General features: G+C 44.7%; 1 protein-coding gene across 1 annotated transcript in view; it reads right to left on the bottom strand.

Moving 5' to 3' along the window:
• Nucleotides 1-3,782: 3,782 nt before the first annotated feature.
• The window catches only part of LOC147727228 (annexin A1-like), a 173,328-nt gene continuing 155,260 nt past the window's right edge, over nt 3,783-21,850 (bottom strand). Inside the window, exons 10-11 of the mRNA XM_086963594.1 lie at nt 6,099-6,221; nt 3,783-3,913 (exon numbers count right to left, since the gene is read on the bottom strand). Coding sequence (XP_086819720.1) covers nt 3,857-3,913; nt 6,099-6,221 — 180 coding nt within the window. The 3' untranslated portion in view covers nt 3,783-3,856. The remainder of the gene's footprint in view (nt 3,914-6,098; nt 6,222-21,850) is intronic.

The raw sequence follows: 21,850 nt of genomic DNA, 5'->3' as shown, positions 1-21,850 counted from the left end.
TGCACTGAGTTGGTGGTGTCAGGGGTCCAGCCTTACACCCAGTTGTACTTTTGACATGGAGGAGACTTAAAACAGAGGCCTTTGAAGTACAAAAGGTACTTGCCCCGCCTGCCCTTGCTCTAGACTCACACCAGGGGGTATCCAGCTCTTTGTGTGGGGACAGACACAGCCCTGTTCAGGTACAAATGTCAGCTCCACCCTCCAATCCTACCAAGGATGATCCTTCAAGATGTTAATTGCCCATCAGGATGTAAAATGGCCCATCATGCACAGCTCAGCTCCCTTTGTGTATGATTGTCTTAAGGCAATGCACAAAGCCCAAATATCACCCACCCCAGACGGACATTCATAATCAGGCAGAGGCACAGGGTGGTTAAAGTAAGAAAATGACAACTTTCTAAAAGTCAAAACCAAAGGTTATGATGAACGGAGTGTTGAACATTGCAAGCAATCACCCCTAGTCAACTGATCTGGGTTTAATCCATCATCATCCTTTAGCTCACTCCGCCACCCCAGTTCAGACATGGCCAAATGCAAATCAGTCTGACCCTGTGCCTCATGGGAACAGTCCAGCCCGAATTGCCAAGCCATTTACTTCCTGGACTGGAAACAAGCATCCTGGGACCGGTTTCTGGGTAATCAGCCATCATCAGCCAGGCTAGCTTGAATCCAGTGGCAAAGTGAGCAAGAGACCCACGTCTGGGCATACCCTGACAACCCACGGCGAACAAAGAAAAGCCAAAGGGGATGATGGACGGAGTGTTGAACATTGCAAGCACTCACCCCCAGTCAACTGATCTGGGTTTAGTCCATCATCATTCTTTAGCTCACTCTGCCACCCCAGTTCAGACATGGTCATATGCAAATCAGTCTGACCCTGCACCTCATGTGAACAGTCCAGCGTGAACTGCCAAGCCATGTCTTCCCTGGACAGGAAACAAGCATCCTGAGACCCATTTATGGCTAATCAGTCATCATCGGCCAGGCTAGCTTGAATCCAGTGGCAGAGTGAGCAAGGGACCCTCGTCTGGACATACCCTGTCAACTCAGGGCAAACAAAGCAAAACCAAAGGGGATGATGGACGGAGTGTTGAACATTGAAAGCACTCATCCCCAGTCAACTGATCTGGGTTTAAACCATCATCATTATTTAGCTCACTCCACCACCCCACTTCAGACATGGCCATATGAAAATCAGTCTGACCCTGTGCCTCATGGGAACAGTCCAGCCGAATTGCCAAGCCATGTCTTCCCTGGACCGGAAACAAGCATCCTGGGACCAGTTTCTGTCTAATCAACCGTCAGCCGGGCTAGCGTGAATCCAGTGGCAGAGTGAGCAAGGGACCCACGTCTGGGCATTTCCTGCCAACTTAGGGCGACTCGGTAAAATATGAAAAGTGAAAGTGACTGCAATGGAGCATTGGACGGATACAGGAGCCATGCAGGGCCCGTAGCAAACAGTACCTTCACAGAAGAAGTGTTGTTGTTGATGAGCAAGCTGCAAGGAGTAGTTGATGTGTACGATTATAGGTGATCTGTCTGCTCCGAGTCACACATTTCGGGTATGTGTCAGTATCGAACCCCTGGTGATGAAGGCAAAGCATCATCGTGGAGCTGCACTGGGATGTCTGTGAAGTGGCGGTGCGCCAGCATTGAAGGGAATGTGTCTGTTCCGACCGACCCAAAGTTGGCAATGAGTAAATTCTCAGAAAACCCACTTCCAAGGGCTCAAGAATGGATTGCATCACTTGGAAGGGGAGGACTCGCAGTTGGGAGAGTCCAGAGGCTGTAGCAGGGTTGAATGAAGACTTTGATGTCCTTGAGACTTTAGAACAGGAGGCAAGCCAATAAATCCTTGGAGTCACTTGGTTCTGGGGATGAAAAGATTCTGGTTCAGTCCCTCTCTCTACCAGTAAAGTAAGACTGCAGTCAGCAGGCACGGTAGAGCAGGAGTCAAGCAGAGTCCAGCAGACTGATGTCCTTTCAACAGCACAGCAGTCCTTTTTCTTGGCAGTGTGTCCTCAGGTTCAGAGGTGTACTTAGTTGGTGGAGTCAGGGGTCCAGTACTTATACCCAGTTGTGCTTTTAATATGGGGAGACTTCAAAGAGTTCTTTGAAGTACACAAGGTCCGGGCCCTGGCTCCAGAAGCACTACAGGGGAATATGTAGTTCTTTGTGTGGGGACAGGCACAGCCCTATTCAGGTGAAACTGTCAGCTTCTCCCTCCGATCCTGCCTAGGATGCCCATTCAAAATGTTAATGGGCCATCTGGATGTGAATCGCCCAACATGCACAGCTCAGCTCCCTTTGTGTGTGACTGTCTAGAGGTAATGCGCGAAGCCCAGCTGGCACCTACCTCAGACTTGTATCCGACACAGGATGAGGTACAGAATGGTAAAGTAAGAAAATGCCACCTTTCTAAAAGCTAAAAAAAAACAATGAATGTACGGAATGCTGGACAATGGAAACATTCACCTCCAGTCGCAAGGATCTGGGTTTAATCCATCATTCTTTTCCTCACCACACCACCCCAGTTTGGACCCAACCATATGCAAATCAGTCTTGATCCTGTTCCTTATGGGAACAGTCCAGCCCGAACTGTCAAGCCAGACCCTCCCTGGACCGGACAAAAATATCCTAGGACCGGTTTCAGGGCATCATCCTTCATCAGCCAGGCTAGCTTGAATCCAGTGGTGTAGTGAGCACAGGACCCACGTATGGGCATACCCTTCCCACTAAGGGCAATATATGCAAAAGAAACAATTGATGGATGGAATGCTGGACAATGCAAACATTCACACCCAGTCACAAGGAACTGGGTTTAATTCTGGTATTTTACTGACCCCTACTGGTCGTTTTCTATCAAGTCAGTTAAATGGAGACAATTGAACAAGCAGAAAGCAATTCTAGTATTTTACTGACCTCTACTGGTTGTTTTCTATCAAGACAGTTAAATAGAAGAAGTTGAGCATTATATCTAATGGCACTTGTAAAACAGCAGAGAGGATATCCGTCACATTTGTGATGGAGTAACCCATCTACTGTCCTTTGAATCTGGCCCTAAGTCTGAACGTAAAAATCTTCACTGCGACTTTCTCCAGCCCCTCCCCGACAACAATGTCTCCCGCTCAGACACCGCTGGCTGACTTGCCCCGCTGAACTTATTCTCCAAAGGCCGAAGGTTAGTGGAGATCGGGTCCAATCCATATCATATATCCAATCCAAATTTCAGCACAGTCAGCCATCATTTTTGACTTTACCTCTGTCTCACATGACTAGATGTCCACCACCTTTTAGCTGTTATTTGTCACTTAAAAATAAAAAAAATCATAACTTATCACAATTAACTCCATAATTCTTTATTGCTGTGGAATCTTTCTTGTGTTGAGTCCTTACTTTGATACTGTTTAAGTACTGCATGAATACTTTACACATTGCCTTTACATTAAGTCTTATGGAGTTTGTGTCAAGCTACAAGAAGATTAAGCATAGGTAAACTTAGTAATTTTTCGTGGTTCACCTTCATGAGGATTGAAGCTGATGCTTCTGTAAGGTTTCATCCTCCACAAACAATGAACTCATTTCTCACAATAGGGTATTCAGCTTCACATTTGTAATTAGCAGGACCCTGTCATCCATTTAACAATTGCAAGTGGCATTAATCACAGACTCTACAAAGAGTAAGCATTTGCAAATTAAATAACTCCATTTTCACATTTGTAAAGGTTGCTTACAAAATCAATAAATCAAGGAACTATTTGATATGTAATATACCTTTTTATTTTTTTATAGCTGAAGCAAACAAACAACTTGTTCTTTGAAAAAATTAGAGTTGCAATAACAGGAACAAAGCTGCCTAGTCACTTCCGCACAAAGTCACAAGAATTGCTTCATAATCTCCATTGGTATCATCCTGTGAATGCAAACAGATAACCACATTGAGTTAGGATTGCTAAACATACAAGAACAACTAAATCCAAGGGTTTGTGAAGGCAAAACCCAAGATCCTTTAATGCTACAATTCAGGTAGTTCAAACAGTATATAACATTTCTCTAACTGGGAAAGGACCTAAAACATAAACAACCCCTTTCCTCAGACTTTACTAATGATTCCAGCCTTTCAGGAGTTTTCTTGGTTACCTGCCTCTCTTTCCTCCGCCTCTTTTTGAAAACGATGTATCTGTCTTAGAATGTATAGTACCTTGAAATCTGTGGATGAGTTTAGTGCCAAGCAAAGCAATAAATAAATAAATACATATAAATGCATGTGAATGAAGAAGCTGATGGTTTCCCCTTCTTACCTTACAGATGAGATTTTGGTTGATCTGCAACTGTCCAGCACTATTAGTAGCATCGCTATTACCATATTATGTGTCTCATTCCTGATGGATAACAGTCCAGCATCCAACAATCAATTAGATGATGTTTCACAAATGTTGTGAGAAAATTATGTATTATTCTAGGGCCGCAAATTGATTAAAATTTTGAAGTTCTGCCACGTGTGGAAAATTTGACTTAAGCATTTTGAAGAGTCACAACTTTTTCTGGTTCATTCAAGGCACGGTCTATGCATATGCCAGCGAAGTTAATGTACATGGGTTTTTTATAAGGAAAATACTAGGAAGGAGCAGAGAGGAGAATTTGATTCGCTGAATGAAAAGACCATCTAGGAGTGTCCTACTTAAATATGACATATAGGTATCTCAGATGTGTTCAGAGAGATGGCTTTAAGTGTTTTAGCCATGTCCTAGAAGCAGGCCATGCTTTCAATGAGCAACCTGTGTAAATAACTCAGTATAAGGATGATATGCAACCTTCTAGGATGCTTAGTTGTCAGTTATGCTGCTGCCTTTTATACTTCGCTGGGTGTCAAGATAGATGAAGTTGTCTTTGTCCAAACAGGAATGGAATATGGCAGAATTTGAAACTGCTGTTAAATGTAAATGTTATCTTCAAGAACTTGATCTGAAGAAATTAGATGCTGGAATCTTTGGCAGACTACATATTCCAAGCCAAATTAATATTACTGTCTAAATAGTTTCACAGATTATAGACTGATTAGCTGACAAAGGCAGTAGGTCCATATTCACAGCCATGCCAGTTTGCTCCAGACGGGAATATCAGGCTGTTAAGGAGGAGCTCAGTTGTGGGCTGGTTTATGCTTAAGAATGTTGGTTCCCATCCACCATTGGCTGATACACAGTTGGCCAGCGAGCCAGGTTCTTACGTGCTAACATCAGTTAGAGAGACTTTGGACAACCTGAAGATATTCGTGGCATCAACATATATTTACAATTAGGCTACTGACAGATGGGGAGTTATGTGAGAGGCCACACATACAAATTTAACAGAAAAGTGGAGAATATTGATCTCTTGAGAATATCACAACTGAACTCCCTGATCCCCTAGGTAAATGTGTGAGGGTGACTATCTGTTGCCTAGCCCTGAGAATTTATTTGTACCAGGTGAAAAAAGGTTCTGTGAAACCTGTCTATGTCATCTATTTATTGAATATTAAATAGTAATTTTTTGATTCCTAACTTTATGAAGTTGTTCGGATTACTAGGGTGGCCCAGTGTGTGGGAGACATCTTCCATACCTGGGTATCAGCCAGTCCCATGAGTCCCTGAAAGTGGAGCACAATAGGCTACCACCAAACAAAAATGATTCTGCCTCACCACCAGTGCACTTTAGAATCAGGCAGCACATAGCACATACTGCCACATTCTTCCGACATAAAGAGAACGGAGGGGGGAGATCATATCATGTGAAAGATGGTATCTACACCTCCGCGTTCTCTCGCCTATTGGCAGCACAGAGGTTATAGGTGAAACCTTGGTGGAGTACAGTATACGCACTCCCTCCACCAAGATCTAAAGAGAGTATGCCTTTTTACCTTCAGTTGGAAGTAACTGCTCTGTACCAGAAGGTGGTAAAAACAATTCCTACATAAATGATCATACTAATGCCGTCTTCTCTTGGATACCAGTGGCACATTCATTACTTTACAATTAAAGCATGTTCCTCTAGACTGATGTGCTAGTGCAAAATTAAAAAAACACACAAAGGAAAACATTAAGAAGTCATGAAACACTTACCCGGATAGCCTGCTGAAGAGTTTTACCATACATCCGCTTGTAATGTGCTTTGATCTCATTCATGTCAACACCATAATGGGAAACCATAATTCTTATCAATTGTTTGTCAAGAGTTCCAAAACCCTGTTGAAATTGCAACTCATTTGTTTTACCTATAAATCACCAGGTGCACTTTATGTAAGCACTGTAGCACTTTACTTCAAGCTACTATTCAAATCAAATAATTTTTCTACTTTCATTTTTAAAGCTTAGCATCAAAACAGGCTCTTTTGTGTTTGTGAAATTCTAATTTAGGCGATTTAAACATAACATGTTCACCTTTATGTGGAATTATTTTATGTTAAGATAGTTACTTTATAATGCATATATCCCATGAACACCGTTGCATCTAGGCCCTGGCCCACCCAAACCAAAAGAAAGAAGAACACAAAATGCTTGTCCTTTCAATATAAGAATTAATTAGAATATGGGCAGTGAATTACAGAAAATGTACAAATAATGGATTGCATTGTCTCAGGATCTGACGATGATTGCCTCCGGATTCCTTTGGCGGATTCCAGCCTATGCTTGTTCAGAATAAGATTACCCAATGTAACATCCCGTAAAGCATTGGCAACTAATATTCATCAAGGTTAACAGCCATTCCTAGATTATCATTTGCACCAGCGCTGGTGATGTACTTTCCTTTCAAAGGGCCTGATTCACAAAGGTAACATCTGACTTTTGGTCTAAATCCAGACCAAAAGTCTAACTTTACTACTTTTCAGTATTTACAAAGGTAAGCTACGAGTAGTATTTACGCAGGACAGGGATCCGCCCAGAGATTCCGGCCTGAGTGTGTAGATTCTGATCCAAGTGTGGTGTGGAATCTCCACACTCAAGAGGAGATTCTGCCGCAAGTGCGGAATTTCCACCCCAAGTGTGGAAACTCCCCTAAGACTAGGGCTGGGCATAGTTTGTGAAGTAGCGCTACGCAAAGTGCACTTCGCACTACGTGAGCTACGCGTAGCACTATGCAAACTGTGTAGTACCCTGTTCGCACTATGGAAGATGCTGTTTTCAATGATTGAACAGTGCGGACAAGCATCCGGCACTGTGCAATCATTGAAAACGGCATCTTGTACGGTGTGAGCTGTAGTTTTCTGCCGCTCAAGTAGATTTTTACTCAAGCAGCAGTTTTCTCAACGCGGACTGGCAGTTTCTCATCGCGAGTGGTCGTGAGCAGACGTGACCACTCGCAATGAGAAACCTGACCTCCCCGCATTGAGAATCTCGCCGGGAGGTTTATTTTCCACGCTCCCGATCAGCAACTTGATGTTACTGATCACGAACGAGGAAACATTCTCGCCGGGATGTCATTTTGCTTGCTCCCAGTCGCCAATTTGACGTTGAGGACCGCGAGCAAGCAAAAAATGACCGCTACGCGTGTTTGCACTGTGCTATGTGCAGTTCATGTAGTGTGAAGTAGCGCAAACTTCGCAAACTATGTGAGAGTAGCATATTGCTTTGCCCAGAGTTAGCTAAGAGAACAGATGTAAAGATACTACTCATAACTTACCTTTTGAATACTGAAATTCATTAACTCAGTCTTTTGCTCTAAGTTTACCTTGGTGAATCAGGTTCAAAGAGTTTCCATACTGAAATAATGCCTTGTCATTATAACAGTTATTGGACCCGACATCCTCGGTGTGGCTTTTCCTCAACTTTATGCTTTCCAGACTCCTGTTTTTGCTGAATTCATCTTATGTTGGCTTTAGAACTATGCACATTGTATAACCTGCAACCTGCACTAAAGTGATTGTGCTCTCTTCTTTAGGTTGAAGATGTTTTATAACAACAAACAAGATGCAGCGCTAATTGGACCCCAATGTAGGGTGGGATTATCTGGGTGCTTTGCAGAGCATCAAATAAGAATAAAGCAAAACAACCCCGTCCACCCCCCTCCCGTCTACTCTCCCATCAAAGCTGACTAAGCATACAAGTGAAAGTTGGATCGTATGCACTGTAGCTCAATGCGATGAACTATGGGGCGCGTCTGGATTAAGTCCGGGGACCTGAAATAGCCGGAGATATTTAGGACAGGACAGTTCGCAAAATTCAGAGCATAGCAAGGAAACAAAGGGTTGTCACATATCCGCAAAAACAGCCCCATCGCCCTGTGACTAGAAAGAAACGTGTTCTATCCCCGGAAAGAACCATGGGCGGTGGAGCCACCCGTTAAAAGTGGGTAATCTAGCTGTGCCCCACAGGGAAAGTATATTCCGCAGTGCCGCCCCTACAGCCACGTCTAATTGTTTGCCTTTGCAGGATTTGAGGGGGTATGTAAGCCTATTAGAGACCCGGGGGCTGAAGCTTGCTCACGACCAAGATGGCCGGTTGAGCGCGTTGCTCCGCAACACCACCAGATTATCTGACAAATATTTGCTCTCTTAGGTGTGGAAAAGGCATCATCACGATGGTTATGGCTGCCGTACTTGTGGAGGAGCGGAACACTTTTGCTCCGACTAGCGTACGGTGCTGGTCGGCAAAGCAGGACATGACTGACAGCGGTGTGAGCGGCTTGGCCGGAATCCCCGGTCTTTCATTGTTGACGTGGCCGCTCTCCCACCCCAGTGTTGTGGCAGAGGACGGTGTTCTGCATCCGGTGGGGAGAATTGACCCCTCCCCCTCCTAACAGTAACCAAAGTCTTGCCCTTGCCCTCCTTGAGATTCGTGATCACCCCCCATGGCTGGCTGAGCTGCTTGGTGAGCGTGAAGCACCGGAGGCACTCACCAGCTCATTCACTGACCTGGATCGTCATCGCCCTTGTATCTAGAGGTGAGGGGGCTCAGGGGCCCTGCGGAGCTGGGGGGTTGCTGTGGAATCTTTAGAGGGGTTATTCCTACGGTGCTGTAGGCTCGGGCACGAGACACCTGCAACAGAATTTGCTGCTGGCCGCATGGTATCCCGGAGCCCGCTGGTGCGGGCATTACAACGCTATTTTGGTCTGCCCTCACTCTGCCTTGTACTAGAAGACACCTGGTTGAAAGGGGCTTGTAGGTGGGGCTGACCCTGCAGAGATCACCGGCGCGACCGGGAGGCGTGGAGATGACTATTGATTTTTTCTAAAACTGCTGTGTTGTGGGACGCTCTGACCCTCCATCCTAGCACACGCCTGTCATGGGAATCAGCCCAGGCTGCCCCAGCCACAAGTTGCTAACTCCTGTTGTCACCGCTCTGAGGCCCTTGTTTTACCCTTCGACGTGTTCTGACGGGTCGCTGCGCGCTCCCTCCTCCTTTGGTAAATCATTGCAGGAGTGGAGTGGTTCGGCCACTGAGCGCCTGGATTGTACAGTGGTGTGTCTGCTGGGGGCTACTGCCGGCGACATCTCTCCAGAGGGGAATCTTCGTCCGCTGGCGACCTGAAGACCTGGTCCCCCTCCCCCTTCACTCTCCAGCATTTACAGCGGGAACTGTGTGGCGCATTTACCGCCCCCCTGGTTTTTCTACTGCTGCCCCACGAAGAGGTTTCGAGCCTCCTACAAAATACCCAATACCTAGCTGTCACAGTCGTGGCCAGCTGGTGTCCATGCTCAGTCAGTTGTTTATAGAGTCCGGCTGCCCTTATACCTGAACAGAGCGAGGGAACGCATAAAAGATGGGCAAAGTCGACAGAACACTACCGAAAATCATCTTTGACCAAAGAAAGGCTAAAGGGCGCCAAGCTGCGGCAGAAGAGGGTGAGAACACGCAGGATCCACCTCAGGAGGAACCAGAAGGTGACATCCGCACTATGCTTGCGGCGATGGAGAAGGGCCTACAGAGCAGCCTCTCTGTGTGGGCTCTAAGGTGGACTCTCTTTCCTACCGTATGGATAGAATGTCCGAAAGACTGGAAAAACATGCACAGCGATTGGATATAGCAGAACCCTGTGTCACGGAGGTTGAAGAGGCAGAGTGGATGCTAGATGTGTGCCACAAGCAATTGGGAAAAGTTAGGCAGGTCATGCAGGATAAGACGGAGGACTTGGAGGTAACATGGAACAGTTTATTGAAAAATTGCTTGTTACACTCCTTGGGCAAAAGACTTTCTCATCCATGTTTGCTGTCGAAAGGGCACACAGCTTTCAAGGCCCACGTCCGGTGCACGGAGCTCCCCCGAGGCCGATCATTGCAAAGCTCCTTATCTACCGCGACAGAGACTCTGCACTACGAGCGGCCAGAGACAAACAACCACTCCAATTTGAAGGCTCTACTATATCGCTGTTCCTTGACTTTACTTCCAAGGTGCAGGAGGTGTGCAAGCAGTTTGGTAGGTACACAAGGTACTTTGCGCTCTAACATGGAATGTGCAGGGTCTCAATGACCACAGAAAACTACGCAAAGTACTGGCATACCTGATAAGACACGCAGTTCTACAGGAAACACACCTACCACTCTCTAGCCCACTGCTTCATAGTAGAGGCTTGCAGGGGAACACACATGCTGGGGGCTTTACCACACATGCCCGGGTGTTACTCACATGGGTTGGCCCTAAGTCTGCCTTCACATTGGAACCCTTACATATGGATGTTAACAGTAGATATGAGGTCTTTTAACTGTCAGGGCAAGGGTCTGAACTTACTAATTATCAATGTGTACGGCCGAACTATGACAACACAGACTTTTATATAGACTTGTTTAGTAGGGTGTAGACTTTTGAGGGGGGGTAGCTGCTATGGGGCGGGGACTTCAATTTAGTTTTAAATACGGAATGTGACCACTCAGGGGGACCTATCGGACGTGTTACTGCCTCGGCTCGAACACTTGCTGCATCTATGATACACACAGACCTGTATGATGTATGGAGACAGCGATTCCCTGAAAAGGGGGGATTTACACACTATTCGTCAATCCATGACTTGCACACACGTATTTATTACTGATTGGCCTCTAGAAAACTGTACAATCAGGTGTGAACTTGTGAGGTGTTTACACTTTCTTTCTCTGACCATTCCCCGGTTCTGGTCGTAATTAATACCTCCTCAAAGACAATACCTCCTTATACTTGGAGTTTGCACCATATTCTCTATCGGATGTGGCATTCAAAGCTGAACTGGCAGAGGCAATCAAAACATTATTTCAACATAAACGTGAGCTCAGTAGGGAGTTGCCAGGCAGTGTGGGAGGTGTTTAAGGTGTACATTTGAGGGGTCATGATGTCCAAGCACTCGGGAGCTCTTAAGGCGCTGCGCAGGAAGCTGTCTGACTTGGAGGCCACGTTGGCTGACTTAGAGACATGTCTGCAACAAGGTGTTGATAATGAGGTGATGGCAGAACTCAAGGCCAAACTAGAGGAATTCCAGGATGCGGCTGAAGCCAAAATTAAACATCTTGGCAAATATGCCACTGCTCGTTTTTACGGTGAAGGTGAAAGACCAGGTAGGGTACTTGCCCAGTTGTTATGGAAATGCCGTGACCGCACCAGGGTCACTGAACTGAACTCCGCAGTGGGGTTTACACTACCAGACAACTTTGCCATAGCAGAGAGATTTAGACAATTCTGTTTGGTATTATATCCTTCGCATAGCTCAGGCACTGAGGAAGAAATCTTGGACTAATTAACACATATTAAGATGCCATGGCTGACTAATACACATCGTGAATTTTTGATGTGACCATTAGAGAAAGAGGAAATACTTCTTGCACTATCTAGTATGAGAGCTTGTATCGCCCCGAGGGAAAGATTGCCTGACGGTGGCCATCTACAAGGTGTTCTTGGACCTACTGCTGCCACACTTAGCCACTTTATTTGCTGAAATGTGTGAGTCAGGCACAATGCCACCCTCAATGAGAGAGATTGTTATTGTGGCCTTTTTAAAGCTGGGAAAACCACTGAGGGATGTTCATCATATCGTCCCCTTTCATTGCTCAACGTTGACACCAAAATCCTTGCAAAAATACTGGCCAATCGACTAGTGTATCTTGTCCCCACACTGGTTGCACCGGAACAGGATGGGTTTGTCCCGGGACATAACATAACTTATAATCCCTGCACAGTGTTTGGCCATCTTCAGCACACCATTCCGGAGACTCGCGCACTAGCAGTGTTTCTCGATATGGAGAAGGTATTCAACTCTGTTGAATGGCCCTTCATGAGGCAGGTTCTGTTGCATATGGGCTCGGGAGCGGTCTTCTTGCAGTTGCTGGGGATACTCTATAGCTCGCCCACGGCCCGTATTAAAATAGGAGACTTGGTAACGGAACCAATATGTATTTCGCAGGGTACAAGGCAGGGCTGTCCGCTCTCTCCGATCCTCTATGCATTAGCAGCGGAACCCTTAGCTTGCACGCAACGAGAATATCATGAACTCACAGTTTCGACGTATGCAGATGATACGCTTCTCTAAGTACGTGACCCAGGATAGCATCTCTCATCTGTCTTGCAGGAAGTGGTGCTTTTGGGGGGGTTTCGGGTTTGCGAGTCAACTGATCCAAATCCATTATATTCCCCCTTATGCAATCTACAACTCATTTTGACCTGGACTACCCACTAAAATGGAAAATGGACTCAGAGATACCTTGGTATACAAGTGTACTCAGACTCAGAAGTGGTTTTTAGGGAGAATTATGGTGTATTAGTGAGTAGACTGAAAAATAATGTGGGCAGTTAGATTTGTTTACCGTTGACGCTACTGGGTAGAATTTCAATAATGAAATTGGAGATTCTCCCTCGATTCCTGTTCCTTTTGATAAATATCCCGATGGTCCTCCCTGGTATATTCTTTAAGAAAATCACAACTCTGATGGTTAAATTGGCGTGGGCGGACAAACAACCGAGAGTTAAATGGCAAATTCTCACGTTACCTTATCACATGTGGGGGCTAGGGGCATCAGACTTTGATCTTTATGATAGAGCTGCGCAGAGTGCCCATGCTTATCTTTGGATACTCAGTTCGCTAGATATCCCTCACCCGCGCCCGCTGCCTATGTTGCTCTTTACACCTCTGTACCGTAGAACTGGCATTCTGGACTCGATTAACATGACCACTCACACCTGGCATCACCTACTAAAGTTGCAAGCTGGGGCTATTCTGTATTCACCCTTAGCGCCCCTGGAATGGTGTCATTGGCTTCCGCCATGTAGAGATGAAGGTGTGGTCCGCGGACTCAACTCCATTGGGGTCAACACTATAGGGGAATTATTTGAAGGCGGCACTGCAAAGGATTGGGACTGCGTGGTTGTGGAAGGCACTACACCCTCACTCCTCACCAAGTTCCCATTTTAAAGTATTTTATTCAATTCAATTCAATAAAGCTTTATTCGGGTCATTAAAAATAACCATAAAAGCATATACATACAATATCAATAACAAATCTCATTACATTCATTTTTTTTTAAAAAAGTTAATCATAAAATCATCAATTAATGAGGGGTAATTTAAAACAACATGCTCTTCCTAGCTTCAATAGACTTAAGAATGAATATTGAGGTAAAAAGCAGACATCTATTTCATTCAATGAGACAATCAACTTCATAGCAGCGTCAATGGAAAAGGTGCGATATTTTAAAAATAATGGTTTTAAAAAGGCTATACGAAAATTTTTATACAGTTCACAAACTAAGAGGAAATGCAAGGTAATTTGTTTTATGCGGCCACACAGGCAGGGAGAGATTGAGTATTCTTTAATTTTAGGGGATGCGACCAAATGGTGCGCAATCCCAAATCTCACCCTTGTTAGGACATATCTATGGGACACTCCGGTTACAGAGCTCAAGTAGGTTTGGAACCCAGCAGCGCCCAAGTAGTTGGAATAAAATTGGTGAGTTGTTAACTGAGCATTCTCATTATTATACACCGTCGCTCTATTGGATAAAAACAAGTTCTTGATTTCTGATTTTGTCCATTCTAATGTTACCTCAGGTGTTTATTTTAAAAATATCATTGAAACATTGTACTACATATTCCAGCCAGGGGATCTTATCACAATTATCCAACCGGAGGCAATCTTGGATAATTACTCTATTAAAAGCTGTTTCTTCCTTACTCCAGATTAATCTCCAGGACAGTAAAGGTCTGAGAGCTAATTTATCTGTCAGATAGCTGATACCTAGTTCCCTATGTATAAGCTCAGTTGATGCCGAACTAGGAAGGTGAAGCAAATTTTTTGTAAACTTATTTTCAGCTATTTGAAGATGCTTGTTACAACCATATCCCCATACCCCCGCACCATATAGTGCGATGGATGCACTTCTAGCAAGATATATGTGTAACATGTCCTTAATTTGACGATCCCCAAGATTAGTTGTGAATTTGACCCAAGACCACCTCTCCTTCAGGAAGAAGCTCAAGACCTGGCTGTTCGAGCAGTAGCGGCACCCCACCCCCTCCCCCAAGCGCCTTAAGACCCTCTGGGTAAGTAGCGCGCTCTATAAATGCCTTGAAAATTTTTTTTTTTATAAATACCATGGCAGCTTTTGGCCATTTTTGCCTGTACATTTAATTTTCCATTTGACCAGGTGCCATTCCCGCTAAAAGTTATCCCTAAGTAACAGAACTTGTCAACTATCTCAATTTTTGTCCTTCTATATAAAAAGGTTTACATTTATTCCTTCTTTTGCCACAGACCATTTCAAATGTTTTACTTTTATTGATCACCATTTTCCTCCCCGACATAAAATCAGCAAATGAATCAAGGAGACACTGGAGCCCTAATGGGGTTCTTGATAAAAGCACTGCGTCATCCGCGTAAAGCAGCACTGGGACATCTATTCCATTAACATTAGGCGCATCTGACAAGAAACGTTTTAATATACAGTCTACCCCATTAATAAAGAGTGTAAATAATAATGGGGCCAGGACACAGCCCTGACGGATCCCACATCTTACTCTAAACTTGGGGGTACATTCTCCTCACTGACCAAACCGAATAAATGTAAAAAGCCTTTCATAGAGCTTTGCCAGGAAGAAGATTATAGGTTCCGGTGCACCAAGATCCAGTAAAGTTCGCCATAGAATGGAATGGTCCACTAAATCAAAAGCGCTGCTAAGGTCAGCGAAACATAAATAAAGTGACCCTTGATTAGCACAAGTATATTTCCCAATGATCAAATCTAAATTGATACATTGTTTAAGGGTCCCTCTGCCCTTTCTAAAACCTTATTGTGAATCTGCTAAAATCCTATTGTCCTCAGCCCATTCCTCCACTCTCACTAGTAGGATCCTACTCATTATTTTTACCAAGGAGTCCAGCAGTGAGATTGGTCGGTAATTTTTTGGGTCCGATTTCACCCCCTTTTTTATATATTGGTACTGTGGTTGATTCACCCCAAGAATCCGGGGGGCCTTCCATTACCGCGCTATCAAATACAATATTTAAGAATGGTACCCAAAGGGCTGGCAATGTCTTATAGATATCTACAGGCTCCCCCCTTGCTACTCCTGATACCTTGTGCAACTTCATCGAGGGTAATGGTCAAGAGGTATGATTGGCCAATTAAGTAGGGATGTATGACATTAGAACGCATACATTTACAACGCGTACCTTTACAACGCGTTCGTAACAACGAAAGTTATTACCACGCATTGCGCTGGGGGGGCGCAAAATTGAACAATTTAATTTACTATTCCAACACCAGTCCCCGTGGATAGTAGGGAAGGTGTTGGGATAGTAAATTAAATCATTTACGATCCTTGAGCGCCCCCCAGTGCAATGCGTGGTAACAACTTTCGTTGTTACGACCGCGTTGTAAAGGTATTCCGTTGTAATGCATGCGTTCTAAACGCTGCATACCATTAAGTAGGTCAGTGGGATTGGTGGTAGCCTCTGGTTTAAAATACTCGAAAAATGGGGTACCCATGCCTCAGAGTTTACGTTAGATGAAAGTTAAGGCTGCAGTTCATTCTTTAGGAAGGGAATTCACTGTAGCCCAGAATAACTGGTAATCAGAGGTGTCTACAGCCTGGTTGAGCTTGTCCCAAGCATCCTTTTGCAATTCTCTTTTTCTTACTTTAAGGACATCTTTATATTCACTCTTGAGTTTCTTTACCATCGTTTGGTCCCTAGGTGAACATGCTAGGGCCTTTTTTAATAGGCTTAGTGAGTGTGTGCAGGCATGGTTAAACCAGCCCTTACCCCTCGCAAGTTCCTTTTTAGATGCTTTAGTTAGGATATTATTGATGTTATTATTTATTTTTTGAAAATTTGTTAATATCTTTATTGAGTGGATAGTAAAATCCAGGATCTCTGATATTTCTTGATAGTTTTTTCCTACTTTATTTCCCATAGTTTTTTCTGGGTTCACTCCCTTCCATTTAATTGTTTCCCCATTTGGCCTAGTGGGTATAATACGATCAACAATTACTGGTTCGGTCTCATAAGGGGAGTCCCAGATATCCACTTTTACAATTATACAATTATGGACACTGAGCATAAGCTCTTCTACCCTTGGGGTAGAACATTTGAGGGTGATGCTAGAGGAAACTTAAACATGATCAATAATAGTCTTAGCTTTTCTTCCCGTGAAAGTGGGAATCACTTCTCCATTTTCATCAGTAGCACACTAAATCATAATTTGCCATGGTAGTGTTAAGTGTTTCCCCATAGGGGTTATGAGGGAAATGGGTGCCATCATCTCCTATATCCTCACTGACACCACAAACCCTGGTATTGGAGAATGGACAGGTTGGCAAATTAAAGTCACCCACCCAAATTATGTCACACGCAGCCCTCATACCCCCATAAAGCTTAGTGACAGCATTCTCCAGTTCAGTTACAACCTTAAACCTGGTATTGTCAAACACGTTGTTGTAAAAATTAATTAAGAGTACATTCCCACTACACTTGTTTTAGCCACATAACCTGGGAGAAACACCCAATGTTAATATACTTCATAACAGTCAGGTTAATACCAATTGAAATTAGAATGACCAGCCCCCCCTTGGCTCTACAGGATCCTGATCTTAATGGCGGCAGTTCATACGTGGTAAAACCATCAAAAATAATAGACCCTGTACACCATGTCTCTTGTAGACATATAATCTCATTTGAGTTAAGGAACTCTAACCATCCTAGTGTTTCCTGCTTGTTAGATAATCCAGCGATGTTCCAGGAGGCTAAGGAGACCCCTCTTTCCTGTTTGTCTGCACTGTTTCCTACACATTTATCAGGATTCTTATCCATATTCAGGGGTTGTGCAGAATTTACCAAATCTAGCTCAGGGAATGTCTCATTATCAGTTAGGCTATTTTGTTCCAGGATTTCATGCTCTACTTCCCCACTGTTTACCGTGTTCTTCCAAAACCCATCAGTAATGTTCTCATTATACAGGGAATTCATTGCAAGTCAGTCATTTTCCTCTAGATTGCTAAAGGGTTGAAACCTGTTAAAGACTGGCAAGTTAATCCTATTGCCCTGTTGTGAAAGAGTCCTACTCATAATTCTATCTATACCTTGGGTGGGCCCCCTCAGTCGAGTTTGCCCATGCTGTTTGTAATAAAAGATCAGTGGTAATATTGAAGTGCCATGCCCCCGCGATTGCCCTAGTTTCAGTCTATTCAGAGATATTCTTGCATAGTGTCTGTTTTTAAAGTTGACAATTATGCAATCTCCCTTTATGGTTTTTCTCGACGGGCCTATCCATTTAACTCTCCGAGTGGTAAGAATCTGGTCTGGAAATGTCGTGGGAAAATCGCAATAACGACTTAGCCAACTGATGCTTTTGTTCTTAAGTGAGTCATGGGACTCTTCTTATTGCTAACTAGGAGGAGGTACATTAGAAATAACTACCGCATACGGTACGCAATCAGGTGGCCGATCGACTCAGCGATACCGCCCCGTCTCGGTATTCCCTTCTCCTGTGCCAGGGTTGACCTCCAGTAAATCCTTATCCTAGGCACAATTACCCTTACTCTGTGTTTGTGTTCCCCCTGCTAGTCCAGATACAACTGGGGCTGCCTCATTTCCCATACTATCCTGCGGTATAACTGCTTGGGTTGTATTCACCCGTTAAACCTCCACTTTTTTTAGTTGGGGTTATTGTGTTTTTGTTCAATTTCTCATTTTGTATTGTCAGGTCCCCCCTAAGCCTAGTTATTTCCTCATTAATTAAATCTAACTTAGCGTATAGGGGTTTAAGGCATGCCTCAATCCTTCCTGTAATTGCATCAGTAATCTGGGTTACAAGTGAATCATTTAGATTCCATTTATGACTTGATTCTTTAACTGATGCAGTGGGATTCACTTTCCTAACCTTTCTTATTGCCCCTTGACTACTCTGTGTTTTCCTACACTCCCTTCTGGCTCTGAGTGGAGGCGAGTCAGTATTAATTGTTTGTATCTGAGGTGAGTTGAATTCTGGGCACTTATTAACTAGAGCCCCCTCGGCAGGATCTAAATGGGTTTTTATAGGTGAGGAAGCAGCATCTCCTGATTCAATGGCTGTTTCTACGGTATCCAGATTTATAGGCAAAGCACTTGTACCAAAGGAGATTTGTCTCTCTGCTCTTCCTATTTCTTCGTTGATGGCACTGACAGCTTTAACCAGATATGTTTCTATATTAGAGCCCCCAGTAACCATATTATTTTTAACATTTTTCCGACCCACATTATTTGACACAGTGCTAATGGTTCAAACCCAAACAATATCCATAAAAACAATACAAGACAGATGATATGACCTTATAGCTTAGAATATAAAAACCCTGTACAGTACACTAATACTTCTCTTATGTTATGTCAGGTCAGTATATAATACTACAGGAACTATCCGATTAAAATAAGTACAAACAAGTACACAGTACTAACTGTCCCTCGTTTTCACTAGGACTGATTAAGTGTGTCCAGGCTCCAGTCCTTACTAATAGAAAAAGTTGGAGACGCAAATGTCGTGGCCCAGCCCAGCCTCTTCCAGCCCCGGACTGCCACTGACGGCCGCTCTTTGCCCGGGCTTCGCCCGGTGCATCCCGCGCGCGTCTCGCGGGGCGAGGTTTCCAGCTGAGCTTTAATCGCCACCTGGCGCTGGGGATCGACGTATGCGGTGTCCTCGACGCTCCCGGGAGAATTGGGCTTTGTAGTCCAGAGGGCAGAGTCCAGCCCGTCAGCCCGTCAGGTGTCAAACAGGGGGGGAAGCAACAAAGCAGCCCCCAGCCAGCAGGAAAAGCGGCGGAGCAAAGCCTGGCCCAACACAAAGGCGGCGGAGCAAAGCCCGGCCCGGCAACACGCCGACGGAGCCAAACCCGGTCAGTGTTCATTCATTTTTATAAGCAGGTACATTAGCATTTCTGTTACAAGGTTAGCCAAACGTAGTTTGTACAGGAGTGATTACAGGTACTTTGAAATATATGTTTAGCTAATCCCCTCTAGTTGCTGGAAAATTAGGCAAAGTTTCAGTATACCAGGACATGACATGCATTACTACAGCTACTGGGGACTGATCTGACTGAACCGATGGAAGTGACTGCACTCTCCCTAGTTATAAAAACGCAAGCCCCGTGGTGAATGTTTTCTAAAATTTACAAACATGCTATGTCATACAGGGAGAATCATTATACCAAAGCTCCCTTGGCCTGGCAGGGCGACCTAAATAAGGAAATAGATGATGATATGTGGTTATACTGCTGCCTTAATACAAAACGAATTTCCTATAATGGTAGGCCGCGTGATACACTTCAAATATCTCAATAGAGTCTATTGTACCCCAGTAAGACTTTGCAGGTGTGGATTGCGGGAAAACTCGAGATGCGAGCGCTGCAGTGAGCAAGTAGCAGACTTTAAATACTTAGCTTAGATTTGCCTCGGGGATGGGTGTTCTCGGAATTGGTAGCAATAACAGGACAGGCGGTTACACTGGACCCGGCTCTGGTGCTGTTGGGCTACTCAAAACTTTTACTTAAGGGAGTGCGCAGGTTAATCGATATGGAACTACTGATGAAAAAGAGTAGGGTGGCAATTTGTTGGTCAAGGGGCCACTTCCTACGTTGACTCAATGGGCTTCTGACATGTTACACTGCTCTACTCAAACAGAACGTTATAATGATCTTCTGCCCCCCGCAATAGACATACGAATTTTTGGGCACTGTACAATGCTTAAAGGGACAATAAAAACAGGGAGGATGTGGAGTCTCCGAGAGAAGGACGGACGTGAACGTTCCCGCCTCAGTAATGTAGTACCTTTGTTATATTACGTAGGGAGTAGGACGACCTCTGTAAAAATCAGTGAGTGCGTGAATTGGTTTGGCATATTGTAGTTCTGTGTGTTGCCTCATGATCAGTGATGTCCTGTCCTCCTGTCACCTGCCTGCCGGTGGGTGATACACGTGGCAATTAGGATGTGCTACATTGCTTGCATGTTACCCTGTCGCACTACGAACTGTAAGTTAATTTGGAATGATTCTGATTGCGATGCCACAATAACTGAAATGTGTCCGAAGTTTATTGTACAGCTCATATTTGGAGCCATTCTTGTCTTTGTTAAAGCACAATAAAGTAATTAATAAAAAATTCAAAAGCTTATCAGAGACCCTAAGGAAAACTTAAAAGTGTTGTGTTGAAATGACAGTCAATCTCATCTAGCACGTGTGTCCAGTATACTTTGAGATGGGAACATTCTCACAGCAAGTGTAATAGTGTGCCATCCGCCTCACAACCTCTCCAGCAAGTGGGGGAGCGATCCCGATTGTTTTTGTGCAATCGAGCTGGCATAACCTTGGTAGCTGTTTCTATGCTGTAGGTGTTGCCTGCTGTGTGACGAGCTCTGTAATGGATATCTTCCCACTCTTTGGGGGTCAATGTCCATCCGATATCGGTATCCCACTGTCTCTGCCTGCTGATTTGACTTGCCTGCTTAGGGGGCCCAGCATGTGGTACAGTTCAATAATGAGCCTCTTCGTGGTTTGTTTTGAGAGCAGCCAGCGCTCATATGGAGTAAGAAGTCTCCCAACCCCTGGTCGCAGCTGCGGCTGTAAGACCAAGTGCCTGATCTGCATATAGTGATAGCATTCAGTTTCTGGCATGTCAAAGTCCAACTTAAAATCCTCAAAGGAGCGAAGGCCCCTTAGGTCAAGAAAATGCCCAATAGATCTACGTCCCTCTGCATCCCAAAAAGTGAAGACCACCCAAGCTAGGCCAGGAGATAAATCTGGATTTTCAGTGATATGTATGAGGGGGGACGGGAATGTAGTCAGATTGTGACACACTTCTGCAGCATCCCAACTCTCAATGTGGGTCGCGCCACTGGGGAGACACAGAGTCCCGAGGGTCTGGAAGCCTTTCACAGGAAGGGGATTTTCCAGAGAGACTTCCGGGCCAGTGCCTTCTCCAAGAACAGCCAGGTCTTTTTGGACTCGGGCTGCGCCCATTCGAGCAAGACCCATAGTTGTGTTGCTGCATATTAGCGTGCGTGCCCGCTTGTCTGCCCAGACAAAAGCACCAAATTAAGATTGAAGTTGCTTTAATGCACCCAGCGGAGGTTCTAATGGCAGGGTCTGAAACAAGTACAGGATTTTGGGGAGGACGTTCATCTTCAGAGCTGCTACCCTGTCTAACCAGGATAGGCCGAAAGGCTGCCACCTGTGAAGTTCCGATCTGACCTGTTTGAGTAACCTGGTATTGTTCAAAGAGAGCGTCTCTGCTGTAGAGGTTGAGAACAGTTCACCCAGATATGGAATGACCGTCTGGTTCCAGGAGAAGAGACATGCTAGGGCCAGAGTGTTGATAGTGGGCTGCTGCAAGGAGAAGCTTAGTGCTTGGGATTCGGACACATTTACCTTGAAGTTAGAAGCCATGGAAAAGCG

This window comes from Lissotriton vulgaris, chromosome 3_1 (genome assembly GCF_964263255.1).
Source record: "Lissotriton vulgaris chromosome 3_1, aLisVul1.2, whole genome shotgun sequence".
Lineage (NCBI taxonomy): Eukaryota > Metazoa > Chordata > Amphibia > Caudata > Salamandridae > Lissotriton > Lissotriton vulgaris.
The sequence above is the reverse complement of the archived record's forward strand: the minus strand, read 5'-3'. Positions and strand labels throughout refer to the sequence as shown.